The 25,312-nt window shown below is 40.7% G+C and overlaps 1 protein-coding gene across 1 annotated transcript in view; it reads left to right on the forward strand.

The window, feature by feature from the left end:
- The first annotated feature begins 4,568 nt into the window (after positions 1–4,568).
- Positions 4,569–25,312, forward strand: part of LOC146559718 (protein FAM98A-like) — an 88,226-nt gene continuing 67,482 nt past the window's right edge. The window contains exon 1 of the mRNA XM_085244343.1: positions 4,569–4,607. Coding sequence (XP_085100469.1) covers positions 4,569–4,607 — 39 coding nt within the window. The remainder of the gene's footprint in view (positions 4,608–25,312) is intronic.

Consider the following 25,312-nt stretch of genomic DNA (forward strand, 5'->3'; position numbering starts at 1 on the left):
CACAGTGTAACACCATTTCTGAATAGCTTGCTCTCCACTAAATGCTGCTTTCCCCCCATTCTTCTTCTTTATATCATTGGCCAAAGTTGGACATCATGTATGAAAACATGCAGGCGGCTCACAGGCTAACCAAAGCCAAAGTGTTTGGAAAAAATGGGGAGAGATTTATTAACGCCTGCCTCACTTGACTTACAAATTCGCCTGATTCATTTCCTGACATCTTAACCGCCTCTTATTGAACATTTAATAAACACCTGACACGGGAGCCTATAATTATAGGAATCCAGATCGCATTACCCTTCCGATATTTCCACACAAAACACAATGTCTTTAGCTATTAATTAATACTGATCTCACAGAGTCTGCACTACAGTCTGGACTGTTTGTATAGCCCAGCTCTGCGTTCAGGGCAGGATTTAGACGCCAAAACTATTGACTTATTGATTCTGAACCTCGCCAGTAATGGAGGAGACGGAACTGGGAAACTGCTGAATCGAGAGCGCGCATGCATGCTGTCCTGCGAGGGAACAGATACCGGGATGCGGGAGCGCGCCTGACCTGCCACTGTCCCGCTTGGGAACTGTGGCGTTAGTGTGATCGGTTTAGCTGCGGTGACCACAGAGTAAGCTCAAATCCATCACATTGTCTGCTACATATCGAGATATTTTATAACATAAAAAAAAAGAAGTTGGGCACAGATAATGAATTTAGTTTAAAAAGACATTTAAGGAAGACCTTCTACAAATGATATTTAAATAGCATAACCTTCATTACTGAGTACACCACAAGCACATTCCTGTACAACTTAATGAAAACTACAAGTACGATTTTTGCAAAGGGTTAATTACTTGTAAAGTAATTACCCGAATGGTGTCTGTGCTTCAACCACGTGTCGGTTGTTGCACTCTCCACTTCTTTGTGACATCAACCCAAAGTCTTGATTTCCAGCGTGAGCCGTGCGTGTCCCGTTGTGGAGTGGTCGAGCAGCTATCAGGATGTCCTGGAGGTGTAGTGCCTGGAGTGGAGGGCCTCTGCTCAGAGGGGCCCAGGAGACAAAGAGACTGGGACACACAAGTGTTCTGATTAGACATGGAGACTAGCAGTGCTCGCACTCTCCTCTCAACACACTCTTAAGACACACACTCCCACACAGCCAGCCGGGAGCCAGCCGTGCAGGCTTTTTCTCACTGTCTTTCCCTCTTGCTTGCTTCAACCTGCTTCACTCTCCTCAGCTCTTACTCTCTGTCTGTTGCAATGGATTATTTTACACCAAGCTGGATGAGTCAAGAGGTGGTAGGTAATATTAACGTTCATCAAATGAATGAAAGGCGCACGCATGTTCAAATGCATAACATATATCGGGAACCTACACACACACACACACAGCGACGCGCACATACAGATCATCATAGTCTGGTGAGTCACAACAGCACTCGACACCATGGGATCCTTCATATCAACTGGTGCTGTCTTGCTGCTATATTTACCCCACTACAACCCCTGAGACAAATACACTACTCTCTCATTTCCCACACTTGGCCCTTTATCAAATTAGGGCACGTTAAACAACCACATAGAGCAGGTTTTTTTTTTCCTTTACTGACAGCAAAAGCATTTTTCTTTTTTTCCGCTGTTTTCTTCTTCCATGTGAATGGCTACAGCTAAATGTTTTGTGTATACAGTTGGTAACCATGCTTGTGTGTGAGTGAATTTATGTGAGAAAGTATGAGAGAGAACTCCCTTTCTCTTCTTTTCTCTCTAAGGGCTTGCCTTTGTTACATGTTAGGAGTGCTCAAAGAGCAGGGCACACACAGCACTGCACCAAAGACAACAGCCATCAGGAGCAAAGGCAGATAAAAGACCAACTTCAAAGACATCAAATGGAGCGAAAGTGAAAAAGAAACCTGCTGAAAACTCCCTCCAATAGCACTCAGGCCAGCAATTAGGACGCCGTATCGCTGCCTGTTATCACATGCATGCGCTGTACAGGCCTGGGTGGCTAACCGCAGCACTTGGTGTGGGCTGCAGTCAGCGGAGAATTACTGCATTTATAGAGCTCGACTGTAACACTGTATTTAATTTCACTGTAGGATGAAAAGTGGGTGTTCACACAGATTTGACCCCTGCTATGACCAGGGAGGCTTAACCATGGTGATTACAGACACAGAAAAACAACAGCCTCTATCTCCAGCCTCCTTCTATTCAGCAGTGAAGTAGAACAAAACAAAACAGAGGTCAGAACAAAACAAGAAGTCTAATTGTTTCACTGTTTCCTGTTTAGGTGCCCCAGGGCAATCTACACATTTTTATGTACTGGGCGCATTTTATTTGTTATTAATTCATTTCCAGTTGCAGCTGGTTTGCAGATTAGAGAGATAACATAATGTATAACTCCCTGCCCTGGGAAGAAGACATAACAAGGGTGTATGTGTTGAGACCTGTGGGCATTAGTAACCCTGAGGGGATTTTATTGTTTTCACTGAAAAAAAGAAAAGAAAAAGAAAGTGACATTTGGTGCAGCGTGGATGCAATAGGCATTTTTGTGTATATAGGTGTATGCGTGCATTGTGGCCCAACAGAGAAAGAGTGTGAGAACAAAATGAAACACTAAGGCAGAGGGAGAGAGGGAGAGAGGGAGAGTAATGAGGGGCACACAGTAAATGTTAAACATTTGGCCCATGCCGTTCTGTATTTACAAGCTGGTAAGATCCAATCATCTGTGTGTGAGTATAATCGAGTACTTGCTTTTCAATCATCAGATGTTTGTACACAGACTCTTAAATTACAAAAAGCCTTTTGGAAACACAGGCCTAACTCATCTCATATTGATTGTATTCACGCTGTCTGAAGTTTACAAAATGTCATTTTAAAATGTCATGAAATGACAAAAAAGCCGACAAATCACCCAATATTTGTATCAGGATGCTCAAGTGTCTTTTTAATGTGGGCAAATCCAGGGAGGTCCACGATCATTCATTCTGGGGTTAAATGCTTTTTCAACATTCTGTCCAGGGAACCATTTATGACCATTTATATATCTTTCAGCTGCATTCAAATGCTCTCTGAACTGGTGACAGACATGTGTGGTCAAGGCAAAGTTTAGATGTGATGGAAAATGGTGCCTGGCTTTCAGTATAAGCATCAATCACCTGTGTACTGTAAATGTTATACTCATAAAGCTGTTAGCTGTTTTCGCACGGCCATAAATCTGTGTAGGACAAAAATCGATACGTCTTGCTGATGTTCGAAAACATACAACCCCGTGATGGATACACTGGTTGCATTCTACTTAAAGTTTTCCATCCTTTTTGCTACAGTTGCATGCAAACGCATCATAACTGGACGAGAAGTGCACTGTTAATCTTTTATGAGAATCTGACCCATGAACTGTAATCGTAACATTAGTCTGCTCTCTAAAATTGATTCTGAATTCATGTGTCAACTGGTAACATCTAAAGAACTTGAACTTTTTGACAGTTTGGACACATGTGTTATGTAACAATGTAGCTACATGTGGCTTAGCTAATATAAAATCTACAGGCACAGTTTTTAAAAAAAAATAAAAATAGACAAACACAAAAATAAGTAAATAATCACAAACATAGCTTATCATGCAAAACCTGTGTAATTAAAAAATGTGCCCGTCACAATCGTGCAGTCAAAACGTTTTGCATGTCATCCCTCATGTACTTCAACTTTTCTCTTGTCAGCTACCCGGCTGTCAAGTAAATGCCCACCCCCACCCACTGCGGTGAACATGGAGGTTAAAGTTAAAGTACTAAGCTGCCAGATTACTGTAGTAGAGGTATATTTTCATATTATTATGTCTCTGTGACTTGAGAAGTAATGCAGACATAATAAAATACGTAAGCCTAAAACAAAAATATATAAATCTTACTTGACTAACTGTACTTACAGTCAGCCAATGATTTTAGTTAGGAACTTTGAATGTTCAAAATAAAATAAAAACTAGCAGCAGGTTATCATGAGTTCAGCTTTATTATCTCTTCACATTTCCTGCCTGCCTAGTTAAATGCAAATAAATGCCTCCAAAATGTCTAAAAATGCAGCACTTTGGGGCAAATTCACATCTCCAAATAAGCTATTCCTAATTTTTTTTCCACACTGCTGCATGAGAATGTAGCGAAAGCTATTACACAGGATTCAAGATTATGCATCCGCCTACAGTATGTTAACTTGAATTCATTGTTTAAGCATTACCCCAGAAAATTAAAGTTTACCTGTCCAAGTGCTCTGCTGTATATTAATAAGTCTTTGGGGCAGTGGAATATAGGAGCAGGAGGTCAAGTGCTTTAGAAGTAATAGAATTTTAAAGCAGGGTACTACTTCCAGGGCATCTTATTCAGATGTTTTCATTGATCCTGCCACTTGTGTCCCCTCACTGATACAGCAGTATTGACAGCTTTATTGCTATGGTAATTTACTCTTTTGATGAGTTTCTGTGCATGGGCTGGAAGATAAACACATACCACACACAAACACATAACGCACACATGCACACATGCCATATTATGGGCTAATAAGATGAGCGTGAAAAGTAATGTATAATGGTGGGGGAGCATGTCAAGTTCAACTGGGCGCAGCAGGTCGGAACAACGTGTCTTGTTCCTGCGCAGGCTAATATAAATTGATGTTGCAAGCTGAGAGAAGGGCAGACAAAATGCGAAGAGCTGACGGTGCTGCATTATAGGGCCAAGGAGGCATCAGAGGCGGCAGGACCCCATAGTGGTGCGATGTTCTATTGGATTACAGAGTTGGCTCAACAATCTGCCGACGTCTAATTAAGTAGGCCTGCATTACTTTCCTCCACAGTGGGGTGTGTGAGAAGTACACTTGTATCTCATTCTGAAATGGAAAGTAAAAATAGACCTTAAAAGTTAGCCCTCACACACCCTCCCTCCTGTGATATTGCCACAGTGTGTGTGTGTCAGCCTCTCTTTGTCTCTTTGACTTGCTCTCTGACTTTTCTCACAGTCTTTGCTTTCAAACGTTTTATATCATTATTCATGTTATAAACTAAACAAAGAAAATGACTGCTAAAATTTGTTGGTGTAGCTGTTACGTTACACCCAATTTAATGCAGGATTGTGTTTATTCAGTGGATTCGGTGATGACTTTCAAAGCAGACAATGGAAAAAATGGGCAATCGCTTCGCTTCAACAAGAAGAAATCTTTAAAAGTTTAACGACACTGGATGCCAGTCCGTGCAGTGAGCAAAACTTTCCCTCTCCTTTTTGTTTTGAAGTGGGGAAAAAAAAAATTCGAGGAAGTGACACATGAATTGAGAATGAATACAGCATGCATCCTAAAATAGCTGACACTTACAGCTGGAGATAACTGGTTGTGTTATAGAAAGGAAGGAAGCGAGCTGACTGAAAACAACTGTATCTCTCAACCGGCGCTGATATTCTTATACGAGATTTAACAGCACGATGTGAATCCTTTTTGAAAAACTCAGTTTCTGAGCCAACTGATTGACAGCGAATTTGGACATCTATGGACTAAACATAGTGGAATGTGAAAGGAGGGAAAACAGAAAAGACTCCGAAAGAATGAGAAGGCAGAGTTATAAGGACAAAAGCAGCGATATGAGTAGAATATCTTGGAGAGGATAGGCAGAAGTGCCAAAGACATGAGTGTGCCAAAGAGGAAGCACTTTGTTGAGCTAAAGCATGCTTGAAAGACTGCCTCTTATCTTAATGATGACAGGGACCCTTTTAAAGGGTCACATGTGACACACTGTCTGCTGGAAGTACACTTGTAGGACCACCGAAGAGAAGCTAAAGGAGTGGTTTGAATCTATGCTAGAAAATCACATGAAATATAGAATTTTTCTGAAATTCACATATGATAAAATCAAGCAGGATATTTTTCTAAATACCGTTTTTTAAACTAATAGCACTATATAGATATATATTTGAACGTTTTTAATGTTAAACTGTTGATCAGCCAGAACATTGCTTGTTTGTTTTTTAGCTGATTAGCTTAGCTTAGCTTAGCTTAAGGACCAGAAACAAGAAAACAATTGGCTTAGATCTGTCTAACCCTGTTTGCTAACAAGTATGGACTTGACCAGCTATTATATATTTCTATCAGCAAAGATATATGTATGATTATGTAAGCTCATGGATATTTATGTCCTTGTCAATTCATAAAATACACAAAATGCTCATAAATTGTGTTTTTCCCGCCAAAATATCTGGCAAGTATAAGATTTGTTATGGCTGGTACAGTTTATAAAGTAGTTCTTTATACAAATACTTCTTTATTAAAATAATTAATTTTAATTCAAAACCATTTAGTTATCTAGAAATATAAGTTTTAGAAGTTAGGATTGCTTTGTCTCATAGCTAATAATTATACAGTGTTTTTTAAAATTGATCAGTTTGCACAGTATAACTTGGTCAACCAGCAAAGGAACAAAGCCACGTGCTACTGTCATCATATTACATTTTTCAATAACACAGCAATGTAATGATTTACCGTACTAAATTTAGTAATCACATTACAGTTACAATTACGTTGTGAATTGCATTCTAACAGTTCTTCAGTTTTCTGCATGATGAGAAGACCACAAACCAAAAATCAATACAATTACACTATTTTCATTTCTACTGAACAAAAGAACAAGAGCATGTTAGTAAAATGCAAACTGTGCACATGTTTGAAACAATTGCTGCTAATGCAAACGCATCCTCACAGACAGCATGCTAACACAAAGCTAGTTTGTTTGGCTAACCCAAACCAAAGAGCCAGAGCAGGAAACACAAGCAGAGATAAACAGACTTGCAATGTTGTAGCCTTCTTTTCTCTGCATACCTGACTCTGCAGTAGTAATCACTGTGAAACAGTGTGTGAGGTGGTTTCCAGCCTAGGAGTTACTGATGGAGCTTTGTGTTTAAATTTAAACATTAAAAGAACATTTGTGTGTGTGTCACCATTATGACAGCAATTTGTGTGACATTATGTGGGACTATATTAGGTCTATATTGTTAAATTAAAATTATGTATGTATGTTTCAAAGACAAAATCAATTATAAGAGTCTCTATCAGAAAGTGAATAATACTGCTATTACTGCCACGAGAAAATGCTTTAAAAATGAAACAAATGACACAAATATTTAAACAGTTTCACTGGATTACAGAACAACACTTGAAAATGTTACTTTTAATGCTTATGTTCTTGCTTCCATCTGTAATGCTTATAATTGATATTGTATAATACAGTTAACATAACTTATTAATACATTTATTTAGAGTGTTAAACTCTAAGGTTTATATAATAAGGAATGGCAAATAACACAGTTGGCATTAGCCAATATATCAATACATGTTTTTAAGCATAAATAATTTTACAGGTAAACAGTGAATGTATTGTTTTGTCTTACTATTGTTTCTGTGATATAGAATCAGCATATTTATGTAACCACACCTTATATTTTCTCGTTTTTTGTTTTTAATGGGAACAAAACTCTGCTTTACGACTTGTTTATCGCTACTGGTACCCTGTTTTTATATGCATATACAGCTGTCTGAGTATTTAAATGCAGTACTGGTAAACAATATAACATGTTATTGGGCTATATGAGGTAGAAAACGCAAACAATATAATTTTCTGGGCTTGGCGAGCATGGCACATATAGAATTGCACCACTGACGATAAAAGCAATATTATATTTTTTCTAGCGTCTTGCAAATTTAGAAAATTAAAATGACACGGCATTACAGTGTAATTATTTTTTGTTGAAAGACATGAATGCATTCACAAACTTTTTTTAAATAGTAACATTCAGCATTTTTTGACTCATAATTATAATTTTGAGCTCTCTACTGCCGCCAACGTCAACAATTTTTTCCATATTAGTCACATTTGCTTACTTTATTCCCTAAAAGCCATTCTCATTTCATGAGTGGGTTGGATAAATATAGCACTGCTTCTCTGAGAGAGGTTTCAGCTGCTCCTGATGAAGCAAATACAATGTATCTTTATCATATTTCCTTTGGGTGATATTTACAATCCCAACACTCATATCACAGTGATTTCCCTTAAATACTATTAGAAATAATTTGGGGAAGCAGCAACATGCTGGAGTAACTGAACTTCTCATAAGTGCTCACTCAATTGGCTTCATGACCAAAATATGAAATGAAAACCTGAGTTGAGAGCCTGCAGACCACAGAGAGATGGTGTAGTGTGGTCTGGAGGGCGTGCGTGGACACAGAAGAGATCTGAGCACTGTAAAAACACATCCCTCCGGCACCATTATATAAGCATACATATGGGACAGTAAAAATGGAAGACGACACTTTAAATGACATTATTATAAAATGCAATACTCCTGGAATGATCCCTTATTAAATTAGGCCCTATGATCCAAGATGAATTTCCCGCTTCCCTAATCCATCAAGAGGGGAATATTAAAAGATAGGCCTCAACTGGCATTAGAAGCTCACTCCGTCTTGACTTTCATTATTCTGCATTAGGGTGCTGCTGGGGGAGAGCCTCTTAATGAGAATTACAATGATTCACTGGCCCCGGCCCCACTTCTGACAAGTCAAATATTAACTCCTCAGTCACAGCTGTCGGAATTAAAATACTTTGTAGCCGCGGACGTGCTAAATTAAATTGGCCTTTTATGTTCCTTACATGGCTGACCCCCGTGGGGCTCCATTGCCTCAGTCGCCACTGAGACGGCTATGACAGAGCAAGAGGAAGAGGCAAGGCAAGCAGTGCACTCGGCACAGAGAGGCAGGCTCACACGAAAACAAACATTTCTGTCCCCTGTGTGTCATTCTGTCATCTTCTCTTGCTATCGCTCTATTCTCCCCCTCTTCCTTCATTCTGTGTTTCTCACCAGAGGCTGTTTCTTTGGCAGACATCTTCACCGCACTGTTTGTTTGATAGCCAGTGTCAGCTACTGTCGACTATTGTCTGCGTTTCGCTGCAGTCGCTCTCTATTACTCGGGCCACAGACACACATAAAGGCTCCTCACCTGTTGCTTGCCCTTCATGTTTAACAGCCAAACAGGTTAACATGGCGGAGGAGCCTTTTTCAAAGAGCAAGGGAACTTTGTTCTAATGTGATTAAGGTTTAGTGTGCAGACAACAAATCAAATTTCTATTGACCTTTAAAAGTTTTATTTCAGTTAATTTGCACTCACTTAAGCAGAGGGCTAGGGCTCACAGACCTGCACTTCTCTCTGCCTTCCTAATTCCTCTGTGTGTGCACCAACGCTTGTTGGGCGGTTCCTCCACCCGCCTCCTTTCTAGCTCACTCTGGCCCCAAGGTCATGTGCACTGATGCTGTGAGTGGGGAGGTTTTCTGCCTTTTGCCTGTCTCTTTCCCCAGCAGCAATTCAGCTCTGCTTGCGTTGCCAGCAGAGCTATGAATCCTTCTCCCGTTCTGTTTGAGCTGCTCACAAACAAACGATCGATTTCACAGGGAGAGAGAGAGAGGAGGGAGAGGGAAAATATAACTGCCAGTGACCCTGCAGTCTGCAAATGTTACACTTGAAATCGCTGGATTTAAAAAAATAATAATAAAAAAAATACCACATACATGCCCCGGGACATGTCACCTCTCCCCTTTCAAAAGTCAACTGAATGAATAAAGAAATGGATGGAGCTGATAAAGAAAACAAAAAAACGGCCAAATGGAAGAGAGTGGAGGATTAATTCAGTGGGCAGATGGGTCTTGGTGTCAATTTGAGCTATTCTGATCCACTGAATTGAAACTAGAGCTTCAACCAAGCCCCAAACAAGCCACCTTTGACCCCCATGACAGACACAATACTGATACTCTATATTCATTCAGTTCCTCTGCATGCTTTGTTTTAAGTAAATCTGCTTCTCCCTTTACTGCTCTGGCCTTACTTTAAAACTCTGCACCTTAGGTCAGCTGATTAGCATAGGGCAATATACAGCAGACTGTAATAGACAGCTTGACTACTGCTGCCTATAAGATACAGCTGCTTTGTACTACTTTGTAACACTTTAAATAACTTTTAACGAATAAATTAAATGTACCAGTGCATTGTTGACCCAGGGTTATTGTAAAGGTTTTTAATTACCGCCCAGAAAGTAATTATCTCTTCTTGAAAGCATATTTCTCGTTGCATTTTTAGGTTTTTTTGACTCTTTGGGGAAAATATATTCCTTATAATAAAAGCTATTAGGATTAAAAATTGTTCATGGGTCTCATTGTCATTACAGCTTCAACTATTAGCTATATCCATTCACATGTTAAGAACAAAAGTAAGCAGTGGGTTATATTAAAATCCCCCAAATCAATGTTTCCTGAAGGGCTGTGCATAAATGGCCCCATTACTGTTCTTAGAGGCTTCAGCGGGGAATGATTTAGACGACACCCCTGCAGTGGACCATCAGTCACTCTTTTAGAGTTAAATAAGCCATGAGAAGGACTGTTATCCTTACTGGCTTAAGCTACCATTAATCAGTCCACTTCACCTGTCAATACAGCCACTGGCTTCCAATCAAACAACCATTACAGCAGTGAGCATCCCAATAAAGGAGATCTTTGTTTCTTATTGAGTTAATCACTCAGCATGCACACACTGCTCTCGTAAGACTGGCACTGGCAGTGTATACGCCTCTCCTCATGTGTGGAGGAGTGCAGGGGTCAGGCTTAACACACAGTGTGACTTGGAATGTGGAGGAGGCGTAGGATGAAACAATATTATAAGCGATGCTTTGCAATTACAACTGTGTGGAGACAGATCATTGTTCGAGATTGCCCTTTGAAGGTGTACCATTGATCTATGCAAATTGATAGCCAATGAAAATAATAAGTGCTCATTGCGAGTGTCATTATCTCTAAAGCTATGATTAATGCTAACAGTGTGAGAGGGAACGAGGGAGAGGCGAGGGGGGATCGGGCCAGAACAACGTGATGGACTGATGTGTCATCCGCAACCTGAGTTGGAGGATATGGCTCCAAGCAGGTGGGAGTGAACTACCCTCTGACAGCCCTCTTCAAAATGACAAAATCCATCCTCCTGTATTGAACAGTTATTCCTCTGTCTTTCACCAGGCATCTTTGGACACTCCCTTCTTCTCTTCATCCCTCTGTCCAGCCCCTCTCTCCACCACAACCCTGCCCAGCCGCTCCCTATTGATCCTCACCAGTGATTGGTTGAGCTGTAATTTGAGATGGACATTGACGGATGAGTGCAAACTGTTTTTCTTTTTCTCTCTTTTTTCCTCTCTCCGGGGTGATGAAGTCATAATGCTAGTGACAAATCCAGACAGGGACCAATTGCAATGGAGTAGTGGCCTGAGTAACCTTTAGAACCAAGGCAGGATGTCGCCCGGTTTGTCACACATGCCCCCTGGGTACAGGATGGTCACAGCACTCATAAATCCTCCCATACAGGCAGTCAGAGCTTTTTGAATGGACAGAGAGTTCAACAGAGAGCCTGGAAATTGGCTTCTCTGTAGTGGATTTCTGAAGTGCTACCTTTTTTTCCCTGTGAAACAGGATAAATATCCCTTTGTAAAGTGCCAAACAGATTATCTTATTCATTTCTAGGTAACTTGTTGCTAGAAATGAATGCAGATAATCGTGTAAAGGTGGTTAGTACTGTCAACATTTTCAATTTTGTAAAGTAGCTACTATGTGATTGTCAGTTACACAGTAGCTACTTTAAAAGCAATGTCATAATGTGACTGAAAAGATGTCACATTATGACAAGTTTATGATGACGTTAACTTGTCATCATAAACCTACAAATGATTTTTACTCAAAGCAGGGCTTGCTTTAGAGTTAAAGAGGGAATTTTCAACTGTCTGGAGCCCAACATTAATGATTTCATTAGGTCCTGGTCATATAGACTTAGATACTGGTTGGAGACCCCATGGCAACCACAAGTTGCTATAGAAAAACGAGTGCTTTCTGATCAGTTGCAAATGGTTGCTGTGAAAATGATTGCTAAAGCTCCAGTGACGCAGGGCTAGAGGCTTGTCAGTAACTGTCTGATAGCCAAGGGGAAGAAATATATGTTCCCCAACTGGTTGGTAAGTGGTTGTAGGAGGCCGCTGGCAGTTGCTGGGTGAAATTAGCTATAAATGTCCAAAAAACTCTTTGTGGTCTGCCTTGAGTTTGCATGGAAGACGTCGACTTGTTTGCAAATGCTACTCAGTGGCATGAAGATTACGACACAAACACAAAACAGAGACAGTTCAACTTCACAGTAATGGTTGTACCTTGTAAAATGTGTCGTTTTCGCGGCAAGGCACAACTTTTTGTCATGGTCCTGGGCCATGTGGGCCCAGTATTCTTAGTTTCTTGTATTTTTGTATTTCGTTCCTTATTTAGGCCATGTTTCCTGAGTTGTTCTGTTGTGTTGTTCCCGAAGTGTTTTCCCTTCGTGACTCTTACCCCCTGTGTGCCCCTCTGTGTATTTTTGAGCCCTCGTCTCTCTTTGTGTTTATTCCATGTTTCCCCTGACCCAGCGTTTCTAGTTCCTTGTGATGTTTGTAATATGGTACTTGTGTGATTTATCCTAGGGCTTCTAGTTTTGATCCCTTGCCCTTCATGTCTCTCTGTGTCCCCTCTGTTCTGTGTAATTGTGTGTCTTTGCATGTTTGAGTTTGTTTCTGTCCCTCTGCATTGTGCATTATGTTCTCATGGTTGGTCTTTTGTTACTCCCTCTAGTCTAGTTTCTTGTGTTCCAAGCTGAGTATTTCCCTCCACGTATTTTGGTTCATCGAGTCCTCTGCCTTATGGTTTATGTCTCTGTGTTTCTTAGTTGCTTTCTCCACTGTGTCAAGTTTGCGTCTCTGTATGATACTTCCTGTTTTACTTTGATGGTCCATGTCTTATGTGAATGTGTCCTGCTTTGCTTGTCTCGTCCAGCCTGATTACTCCCAGCTGTGATCTCCTTCTGTGTCTCATTCCCTCGTTATCCCTCTGTGTATTTAAGCCCTGTGTTTCTCTGAGTCAGTGTTGTGTTGTCCCTCATGCTGTGTGTGATTCTCCCCGTGTCTTCTGGTATGTGTTACAATTAGCTTCTCCAAGTTTAGTTTTGTATTGCTTTTGTATCACTGTTATCGTTTGTCACCTGTCAGCAATAAAGCTGCATTTTGAGTTCAGTCCTGTTTTCCCGCGTTTGGGTCCTATTTTCCTGCCTGCCACACACCGTTACATGACACTTTTACTTTGAAAGCGAATTTTCTCAGTTTGTGGTTTGCCTTTCATTTCACTTTTGCTCAGTGAGTAGTTAGTGAGGGTTTGCAGACAAGTCAGCTTCTGCCATGCAAACAACTGCGGAACTGTAAAAGACTGTGGAAGTCTTTTACAAACAAAAGCAATCACAATGAAGACTTTAATATAGCACCCTCTTTTTTGGCCAGTATCACAACTTGCAACTTGCAAACAGCCGGTGATACACATTTTCTCCTTAAACCTGGAGGTTGATGGGGGTTGCCGACTGCTATCTCTAGGCCTGTGTGACTGAGGCCTCAGTACTGACTGCAGTAACAACAACAACAAAACAACCGATCAAACAAAAAAGCCCAAAACATTCTACTACTTACACACACTCACACCAGTAACAAGCTGGTGAAGATAGCAGATAATTTAATAGACTATGGACCAGATATTTTTCTCAGGAGTTTGTTGTGATTTAAAACAGAGTTGAAGAGGGTAGCAAATGGACTTCAGCAGGTGCCCAAATGTGTGACTCCTAATATATGCACATAACAAGTGAAAAAAATATTCAGAAAGTTTGTTTTCTAGCTCTCATTTAGGATTGACTGAAGTTTAATGGAAAATTGTTCTGCAGATGACCCACCTCAGTTCAAAATTCTTTTGGAGGTCATGAATTCCTAGAGGTTAAGTGGGAAAAAGCTTAATATCACAATGCACAATTGAAAATGTGAAGGTGCAATAGTGCACATAGCATCAGTATCATGCTCATCTGTGAAGGCACCATTAATGTTAGATTCTTTGTAGAAACATATGGCATCATCCAGACATCACATTTTTATTTGAGGCTTGATTATTTCAGAAGAGAGTGCTACGCCACATTCTGTGCATATTCTAAATAACAGTGTGGTCCCATATTAAGAACCCGCATGTTATACTGTCCTGTCTGCATTCCATACTTGTCACCCTCACTGAAAAGATTTGGCAAATTATGAAACAAGAAATATGATAAAGAATCCTACATCAAGCAAGAATGGAAACATTTCTCTTTTAAATCACAGAGTGTTTTTTGAAGAAGACGTGATGCAACACTGTAGTAAGCACACCCCTGTTACATTTTTTTAACATGTGTTGCAGGCATCAATTTCAGAATGGGCCATATATTTTTCAAAAACAATCATATTTCTCTGTTTCAAAATTTAATATCTTGTCTTTGTACTATTTCCAACAAATATTAGGTTTAAATGAGTCGCAAATATCGGACCCTCTTTTGATTTAAATTTCAAACAGCATCTCAGCTTTTGTGGAAACCGGGGTTAATCTAGTGATCAAGAATAAGCTAGAAGTAACCCAAGTAAGCCTATTGACCAACTGGTCCACAACACACATATGAGACAAATAAGACTGGGAAGCTGAAAATAAGGAGATAAAAGAACAGGAGACGCATCAGTCTCTGCATATCAAACTTTTGAAAGCTGTCTTGACCAGCTCTCTCTTGAAAGAGAACAGTAACTCCTGATCAGTACTTGTGGTAAATAACCAGCCAATTAGGAGCAGACAAACAGACAGAGAATCGTGCCAGAGGCAAGATTTCAGAGAGCGGCACAGATTCTGACGCACAGGAATAACTTTGAGAAATGACAAAGATCAAGAAGATAATGAGATAAAGAAAAAAGAAAAAAAATGAAGCAGTCAGAATCTGCCCACAACAGTATGCCCTCTGGTTTTTACTTCAAACCAATTTGAGTTTTTATTGTCTTAAACTGTTTATTGCTATATGTGAATAAAGTTATAAAGTATCCAAGAGATCTGTTCAAATATGCCATTTGAACAGATCTCTTAAAGTGGCAGGTCTTAAAATGGTCTTTTCTGTCTGTGATTACAGCCACACATCCTGTTTTAACAGCATCCCCGTCTCTGTAATTGCACGCATATTGTATTTTAATAATAGTGTAGAATATTATCAAACAGAGAACACGCTAATAACGAGCCTTGTGCTTTGACTATTTGACAACTCAATCTTTCACTGCCGTTTACTTTGTCTAATGCCGTCGCAGCAGAGGAGTCATCCTTCTATAAAAAAAGCAGCTTGTGCCAGTGGTTGAACAGGAGACAGTTTGATTAATATTTCCCATTTGTATAGCGAGCTTTGAGCTAAAATTAGATGGCCACCTTTTCCCTCGACAGGACAGCGGTGACTTTGGTTTCCCCGCCAGGCCAGTCCGACGCGCACACACACCAGTTCCAGGGAGGAGAAGAAGGGAGGGAGAGCTGGTGCGGGAGTAATTTCAGCGGATTGTGAGCGGACAGTAGCTCCGCTGGGAGAGCTGGCAATCATGGGGGAAACAATGTTTACATCGATCAGCTGTCAGGAAGATTTATGGCCTCATTTTGCTGTAATGGAGAATTAGTGGGGAGATTATCAGCGACTCAACACCATTGCTTGTTACCCGTGTCCAGGCCTGGCAATTTGTCTCTCCCCAGGAGCAGCCCAAACACTTGTGACAGCATCAGCACTTGCCCTAATTCAATCAAGAGAAAATGTTGGAATTAATTTGTTACAAGAAAATCTAAATATGTTCCAGTTGAGCAGTGGCCTATAGCCACTCGAAAAAGCAAAGGGGAAAGAGAGAAGGGGAGAGAGAAAGAATCTGATTTATTGTGGCGGGCAAGATATTGATCCATTTCGATCCTGGCCAGCGCGCAGAGGGTTTAATGTGTAATAATTTCCAATTTAAAGCTCTTTCTCAAGATCATGGCTGTAAAGAGTGGCGAGGTGAAAGCAGGCCGGGGCTCCGCAGCCAGACCGCTGATTAAGGAGCCTGTTGCTAAGGCTTTGTCAAAAGCTCAGTTTGAATGTAAATGCAGGGTTATCTCTCCCCTGCATCTCCCACGTGCCTAACACATGCTTTATTTGTCTGTCATGGAGATGGCCGTGAGGACAGGGTGAATGCTCAGCCCGTGTAATAACAGACAAGTGGGATTGACTTAAGGTAGACTTTCTTTGTAATGTAACTGGGAAGTAGACGACGTGCAAACTCATCAAGGCCCGGGATTAAACTTACAGTGCGGTGCATATCATGAAGACAAGAAGAAGGCAAGAAATGGCAAATTCTGGACTTCTGGAAGTATTGATTTAGGTTTTGGAATCAAGGTATGAGAGCAACGATTTTGAGTTCAGAGTCAGTGGCTGGGATAAGGGTCATCCGTTAAGTGAGTGTTTTGTGGGTTTTGTTCCACCTGCTTAGTTGCTTCTATTGTCTGCGGGATACATGATCACCCTTAACTACCCCCTTCCTCAACCCACCCAGTCTCTCCATCTACCAAGACCCCGAGGACTGCTGTCAGAACACTGACCTATTGATCAAGCTGTCTGTACGCTGCTAAGGGTCCTCAACGCGAGCAGGCTAAGGTTAACAGAGCACAGCAAGAAAGCTAGATAACCATCATATAAATCAGCAGTCAGATGACACGGGGCATGTTATTCGATGCTGCATGTTGGGTTTTATTTCAGGGAACATTTTACTCTGGCCTGAGCTGCGCGTTCCATTTTAGTCTGTTTTACAAACAAATGAGTCATAAAGAGAGTCAGTAGTGTATTTAATATTAGACAGGTGACACTATCCGGTGACTGTGGGTGGCTATGCAGTAGAGAAAACATTATGACATTATCTCAGATATAAGTTTCTATATTGTTTATATTGAGTCTGCATTAAAAAAAATCAGTGTTTTAATATATAATATGTTCCACTCTGCATATGCTACATGACCCCGTGAGCTTTCTCTATAAACCAGACAACAGTGCTGTTGGAGTGGCTAGCCTACTACTGTATTAACACAAGAGCTGCTGGAAACCTCCTGGCAAAAGAAAGCAACAACACAGTGGACTCAACAAACACACACACACACACACACACACACACACACACACACACACACACACACACACACACACACACTCTCTGAACTCTACCTTTGGGGTTTCCCTGCCAAACCAGCAGCCCGTTAAGAGTGAAACAACAAATAAACGCCTCACTTCCCTTTCCTCTCCCTCCATCTCACTTTCCCACTCTCTACATCTTTCTATGAATCTGTGTGTGTGTGTGTGTGTTAGCTTGCAGGCCATTCTAGGCCAGGGACACAGTTAAATGAAGAGGAGAAGCAGGCTTTGGCGCCGTGACCTCTGCAGGCCACATTCTCCTCCTCCTCCAGCTTTGTTTATTAACATCTCAAGGCTTTTCTCTATTCCACTCTGATTTCATTTTTTTTTTCTCTGTGTGTGAGAAAATAGCCTACAAGACACTGTCTGTTCCTGACTGTTGACGTTTCTGCGGAACAGTTTTTACAAATTAGTTAACAGCCGGGCTCTTAAAAAAAAAAAACTCAATGCATACGCATTAGCATGAGTTAATTGATGCCTAATTAATTTCTGCTGCCATGCATAAATTTGGGCTGCCTTCCCTCGCTGCCACAGGAGACCAAGACAAGGGCCATGATTTCCAGGCTTCCCATAAATAAATGAATAAACATCAAGATGGGCCAGAGAGAAGCTGGTCTCGCAGAGTATCCAGGTGTGCAAGGTTAAAGACCAACTATGTGGGCGTACACACTCACAAACACATGCACGAAGCACGGCAGGAGCAGGTGCAAATACAAATGATCTTTGAAACTCACTAGAAGTGCTAGGCTAAAGCACAAAGGCGCAGAGCTAAGTGCGCTGCGGAGCAACGCATACACAATGTTAACAGCATCCTCTCTGAACATCACACCTCCAGGAATCCAAAACGCACGTCCCTGTCATGATTATTTTCCCGCCTCATTACTTATTCCACCTGAGCATCCCACTACATCCGAATCCCGTGGAAGTGTTGAGAAGAGTGTGTGGAGTGGATGATAGCAGTGGCCTCTCTCTCGCCTAATTTGTAGTAATTGGTAGCTCATTAGGTGAAGCAGGTCAGTGTCACAGGGAGCAGGCTGTCAGGGCACGAGGTTAATGACAGAGTGGAGACACAGACAGACAGATTAAAAACTCTGCTGCCTGCCATGCCTCTCCTCTGCCGGCTTGTCTCTAGCCAAAGGTCCAGATGTCCACCATATGCAGAGCTCTGAACATATCTATCCCAGCACTCATTTGAAGCCTTCAATGCAAAGTGGCTGCTTTATGATGTGACGGTGACCATCTTTTCAGATTACTTGAAAGATGCAACTTAACAGGAACTTGGTACGGAACTGGTTTACAGGAAGTTGTTACTTTTGGTCTGTGGTCTATTTGCAGTGGGAGATTCGACTCAACTGGTTGCCAACTGGCTGTATTCTGGTTATACATTTCTATATAAAAGCATTTCCTGTCATTTTAGCATCACCTGATTTTACAGTTAAATTGCAGTCCTGTAGCAACTATGTTACTGTTTGTGTATGAATTTATACATTTCTGTTTGAAATCTTGAATGACTGCGAATGCATACAGTCAGTGTATGGAAAGCCAGAATTTGCCAGATTAGATTATAACAAGCAAATCGCATGTAACTGCCAACTCGGCCCCATTCAACTGCAAACTGATAGTAAACTGATTCTGTCTTAGCACAACTTTATCGCCATCTTGGCTCACCAAAGTTGCTTCGAAACCGGCAACAGACTGCGAGTGGTCGCAGATCTGGTTCCCAATTTTGAAGCAACTATTTCAAAGGCAACATGCTTTGAAGCATGGCCGCAAAAATTTCGATCCCGCTGCCGTCTCCAACTGCTGTTTTCCATAGATTACAGCACTATTAACTACAGTTATAAAGGCAGTGACAACTACAGTAGTTCTCAATCAGCAATCTACTTTAATGTCTATGTCTATAAATGTGTATCAGAAAGTACTCCAAATGTAGTGAATTTTAAACATCATCATCATCGTCATATTATAATGATGGTAGCTTATGTAGGTCTGTACAATGCAAATCACACAGATCAGGAAATACATATATATTTAATATATTTAAGTAAAAGTAAATTGCAAGTGCACACAAGGTCACGTTGCACGTTCCTCAGAGTTTTTCTTATTTGCATGTCATGCAACACCCATCCATACAGCCTGTAAAAAGAAGACTAAATAAACGTATACATTTATTATTCAATATTTTTAATCTTTTAGAAACATTTTTGTTGTCTGACTATATACAATAGCTCAAAGAATGTCTAAGCATGAGTGAAATGAACAAGTACTGCAGGCCTGGCAAAATCGCCCGCAGGTTGGGTTTTTGCTTGACCTTTAAATGATGAGAAACAGGAAAGAGGGAAAAAGTACGCAAATTTGGTTTAGAAAGAAAGATGAGCAGGACTGGAGAGCTAAAACAGAAACGTAATTTAGAGCTGATTATTATTTTGTGAGATGTCTGTGATTTACAGGAAGACTTGATGCAGCTTGATGCATGGTCATGCTTGAAAATATGAGACAGAATCAGTGGGTTAGGGCAGCTATCTATTTCCCCAGAAATGACCACGGCATACATTAAGTGACATCTATTAGAACGAGGCTGCGTGAACTTGATAGTGAGACGACAGTAAGAAATACAGACCTAAGGCTGAGAGAACAGCGGCGAACCACATGCAGGTGATTTGAACGTTAGATGGAGTCCCATCAGTCCTAGTGGAGGATGTGTGTGTTTGAGGCCACTCTGTGGGAGGACAAACCTGTTTCTAATGTATCAAATAAAGAGAGTAACTGTGTAACTTAAGAGTGACGGCGAAATGAACGAAACTGAGCTTGTAAAAGCTCCTATGGTTATGTAAATCTAGCCCAAGAATCTTTTTATATTTATCCACCTTACGTAGGCCTTTTCCCATCACAACTTGGAATGGATTACTGTACCTAATTTAGATTGTGTTTCATCAATTTTCTTTTGCAAAGATTCAAACCTCTGGCAGGAATTGTGGGTAATTATCAGCTGCCAGTTTCCCAGACATAATCGGGTACTTTTGACAGGTGAGTTATTAAAATGTCCTCTGTACCTGATAAACATATTAATTTATTTCAAGATAGATAATTTCATCAATGCTGGAGTCACATCATATATGGGGTAGACGATACCCTCTCCGTTTTAATTATACAAATATCACAGTCGTCAGAATGACGGATTTTTAGACATTTAGATCCTTCATTGCTGCTTCTTCCCTGGGATGCTTTGATTAAAAGAGCAACACTGCTCTCACAGTTGCACTGAAGAGCTGAGGGCATTTTATTCATGATAATCCAACAGTTATTTACAGAGAAAACTGCCCTGAATCAGATCTTATCCAGCTTCCTTTTTTTTCAGGCTAATTTATTCAGAAGAAACATTTAGCCTTCAGCCATCCCTCACTTACAACAGCTCTTAAAGATAATCAATAATTTACTTAAACATGGGCCTAGTGTAAGTTTTCGTGTTTTCATTATTCACTGTGTCCTGTTAATGATTCTGAGTAAGTCGTCTTAAAAGGTTAAAATGAACATACCCATTAAATAAAAACAAACATGTTTGCAAATGTAAGACATAAGAGCTCTCTGTAGGTCCGGCTTGTACAAATCTTAACATCTGAGGGAGGAAAGATACTGGACTTTATAGAGGCTAACAATGGTAACAGCACTCCTTATTGACTGGCTTCTCTCTAACTATCCATTGTGACTTACAGCTCCAAAAAAGATTATTAGGGACACATTAAAATTTACACATTTACTTGACAAAAGATAGGTGGGTCAAAGATGTGCCCACACATTCGAGATTGGATCACAAAGCATCATAGTCATCGTTTAAACTTCTTTTTGGGAGAATCAAGTGTAATAAGCTCTTAATGTAACTTCTTTCCCTAAATGAAAATAAAAATCTTGCTACTTTTGGTAAGCTAAACAGAGATATACACCTTCTCCTGCTGATATTAAATTGGTAATAGAGCTAAGATGCACCAAAAAGAAAGTTTGATATGCTCGTAGGTTTTACAAAATCAGGTTATAAAATTGTAGACCCGAGGTGCTGCGTTGTCCCAGGAGGGGGTTATGCAATTTGTCAGAACTTGTGAAGAAAATTTGGCTAGCTCAGAAAAAAAAGCATCAAGCTAAAGAGAGACATATTCTGCAAAAAGAGGCTCTTCACTTTACAGCGACAGTGGTAGGTATTGCTGCTCATTTAGCTCCAGGAGATGATGATGTTCATAACAAACAGAAAGAGAGGGAAGAGCACGAGCTTCAGTGAGTGAAAAGACGATTCCCCCTGGTAGATCCAAATGGCCCACATTGTAAAACAGCCAACCCATCACAGCAGTATGTGGATGAGTGTAAACACCCAGCTTTGTACATCTAACTCACAGTTTGCATCTTTATTCTTGAGTCAGAACTCGCAGTCTGCTGCTTTACATTTTTTGCATTATGCAGCATGGCAATCAGTGCTGCCTTAAATACATTACAACAAACTGCTTGTATGTCTCACTGAGAGATGAACAAGACAACTGCACTCATTCACTGAGTGTTCTGAGTGTGACTTTTCCTGCAGAAAGCTGACGAGATGAGAAAAGAAGACAATTCAAAAACAGTAGGTGCGTTAACATTTCCCTGGTGTGGAGCTACTGTGTTCCTGTTGTAATGCTTTCCTGGCCACAGTGGAAGCTGTGTTTGGAGTATGGTGACCCTGCATCAGTGGACCTCGTTGTGCGTGTCCACACAGCTGTGTAGCCTCTGTGCAGGCATTGTCCTACAGACTCAGATCTTGTTCCTGGACAAAGAAGATACATGAGATTAACTCAGATGTTTATACAGCTCATCAGCTGTGTTAGTTTTAGCACACACACACACACACACACACACACACACACACACACACACACACACACACACACGCACGTACACACACACACACACACACACACACACACACAGATTCTGAGCCATACCATTAAATTAGTGATCCCAGAAAAAAGTGTAAAATGCTGTTGTTACGCTGGTTTTTGTACAGAGTAAACAAAATGAGATATGATACATTAATACTGAGTTTAAACAGTATACGCTGACAGTAGAAAACTGTATGCATTTTAGTTTTAGCTTAATTTTAATGGACATCTATGGCAGTGATACGGTGGTGTCTATTACAACAACGACACAAGCTCAGGCATGTCTGAAAGTGAGAGCCTCAGATGATGATTTAGTAAAAAGGCAGCTACTTTAACAACCTATTTTTCAAAGCACAATGCTCTGAAAAATATACAAGAAAACTGTTACTGATAAAATACAAAAAAACATTTCTATCAACTAAGGCAAAACCACACAACCAAGTACAACCAAGTATATGGAGGCACACAAAAAGAACATATATATTTTTACTTACGGTTTCCAATCTGGGCACAACTTTTGTACTTACATTTGACTCTGTCTCTATTAAAGATAGTTTTGTCACATGGAGCTAACTCCACATGGTTGGAGTTACACAACCCCAGATGAGGTCAAAAGTTAAAGTGTTGAACCTAGAATCCTCTGATCTGTAGTCAGATGTATTATCCATCGCACCACTGGACTGGGCCACAGTAATGCTGTATCACTACAATAGATTCACACTTTAAATGAAGCCATCTGTCATCATTGACAGTAGCTCATTGGAAAATAAGAAGATATTAAATGCCATTCACTTTAATTGGGGTAATTGCTGCCTGGAAGTTATAATAGTCGATAAAATGTTGCTCTGTGTGTGTTTTTATCGACCACATCATCATAAATAACATTATGGCAAATTTCCTTGAAATATCTTGATATCATTTTGAGGTTACATAAGAGACCCTAGGCAGCAGTTTCCTTGAACTTTGCCAAAAAAAATGAATGTGTTTCTCTAAATATAGAACTATGAAAGTTTGTTAAGCAGCGTACTGTTTATACCACTTTTGAACTTAGCATTAAGTTGATTCCAGAATGAGTAAGTTACAATTAAAAAACACACACACATATACAGAAAACTTAAAAACAAAAATATTTTAGTGTCTTGAAATGGCAACCTCATCTTTTTTAAAGATGCAAAGTGAATACTGGATTTCAGATATTGGCTAACGACAAACAAACGGGCATATCTTCCTGTTTTGGGGCTTTGGGGAATACATTTGAATCGAGACAAATTAACAGTTTCATTTGCAACTTTGTTTGTTAACACGATACACTGCTGAGTCAATTTCCCATTAAGGGTCGTCTTCTTCTGAAAATCCTTGCAATTTGGAGCTCTGCGGATATGGGATTTCCTGCTTGAGGTGACCTCGGCGGACCAGGCCTTGGCCCGAAGGAACGTGATTGACAGGTAAGGTTGACCTCATCTGTGGTGGTGGGTCCCTGAAGACTGATCACTATCACACAACATGGGACAGATGGGATGAAGCCATCACCAGCAACATCACTGGAGGGACGCCACAACACCTCAGGGCTTCCTCATCCTCTCATTTACTTTTTTTTTTTTTTTAGCAGTTTCCTTTTTCTATGGCTTTCTTTGATTCTCTACCTTCCTCAATAACTCACACTTTTTTGATTTCTTCATTCCTTTTTCAATTTGTTTTCTATCACACCACTTAACATGATACATCTTAAGCCTCTAAATGCTGATAAATGGCAAAAAACCTTCACATCACACATCAAGTGGCTTCTGAAAATTCACTTAAAAACTGCTGCAAACACAGGCAAGTTGCAAGGTAATAACTTGATAATAAACAGTCAAGTTTGAAATGAAAGTAGAACATAAGGTCTGCGCTGATCATTAGGTATCAATTAATCACTCAATTATCTAAATGGTTAAGTGTGTGCGTTAAGGCAGACAGGATCTAAGACTTCAACATCAGTTAAAACAGTCTAATGAACTGAGCTGAATTCATCATGAAACACCGAATAATTAGCAACTGTGTCTTAGGGGAAAACTTCAAAAGAAACCTCAAAGTGGTTATGTTTAGTGAAGCTTTCCCTTCAAAAGCAGAACATAAACATACCGCTTAAGACTACACAGGCAGGAAAAGCTGTCCCCCATGCCTTTCATTTACAGCAATAAATAATGATTCATCACCAAAAAAGTTTAGAGAGGGTGTATTTGTTTGCATCAGAAGACGGTGACCTTTGTGGCGTTGTTTGGAGATTAAAGTGACACAGCAGACAAACATGTTCAGAATCAACAAATTAACATAAAAACCAGCCTGTCATAGCTTTGGTTGACAGGAAGGAGAGTTAAGTTTGTTGTTTTTCTTTTTGTTTTTTTTGTAAAGCTCTGCTGGGACCTGGTGCAGTGGCACACATGGCAGCAGAGCTAAGAGACTGAAGGTTCACTGGTGGCTTCACTGCTGGGGACCGCACCGTAATTAAAATGACACAAACAAAGTGAATCTAATTAGGAATCCCTCCGCTCTAGCTCGTTAGCGCCCGACACTGCTAAATTATTTTCCTCCATGGAAATAAATGAGGCCACTTGTCTTTGCAGATTTGGGGGCTGCGAGGTGCTCAGGGAAGCAGCGCACGCTGAAAGTAATTATTGAAGTGTAACTAGCAGATCCCTGCCTGCGCCTCGACCCAAACTCTTATGCGCTCGCATATGCTGACATCTATATTGGTCAGCAGCAGAGTGACATGTCTGTACAATCACAGACCTGAAAGCACTTGTTTTGCTGGCTAACACAGGTCTCCCTCTTTATGTGGGCCCAATGAGTAGGTGTTTGTGAGAACGTGAGATTTCCAGCTCTCCCATCCACCACCTGCGTTCCATTACACAGAAAACACATAGCTCATCAGAAACAGTTGGACCTCCTCAGTGTTTCTGTCTGTCCGTGGTCTGGCTTTCTGTCTCACACCTACACTCAATCATTCACACACACACGCACACACGAGCACACTTTCTTTGCCTTATTTCACGTCCACACCACTCAGACCCCCCACACTCACCCTTAGTTGGTGTAGTGAGGTAAGTGAATCCAGTGGCTGATAGTTTTGAGGGAGCCAGGGGAGCCATTGAGAGCCCATTAGGAGGTTAAGTGGAGGAAGCTCTCCATTGTTCTGCTGTTTGATTCCTGCCCTGTGACCCACACTCCCCTGGCCAGAGCATGGGAAACCCTGTTAGTGATGATGAGGGGGGATAAAAGATGGCCACACGTGCATGAGTGTACAC

Source organism: Mchenga conophoros, linkage group LG14, assembly GCF_057382185.1.
Source record: "Mchenga conophoros isolate Kocher_MC1m ecotype Shallow Benthic linkage group LG14, M_conophoros_male_GT1.1, whole genome shotgun sequence".
Lineage (NCBI taxonomy): Eukaryota > Metazoa > Chordata > Actinopteri > Cichliformes > Cichlidae > Mchenga > Mchenga conophoros.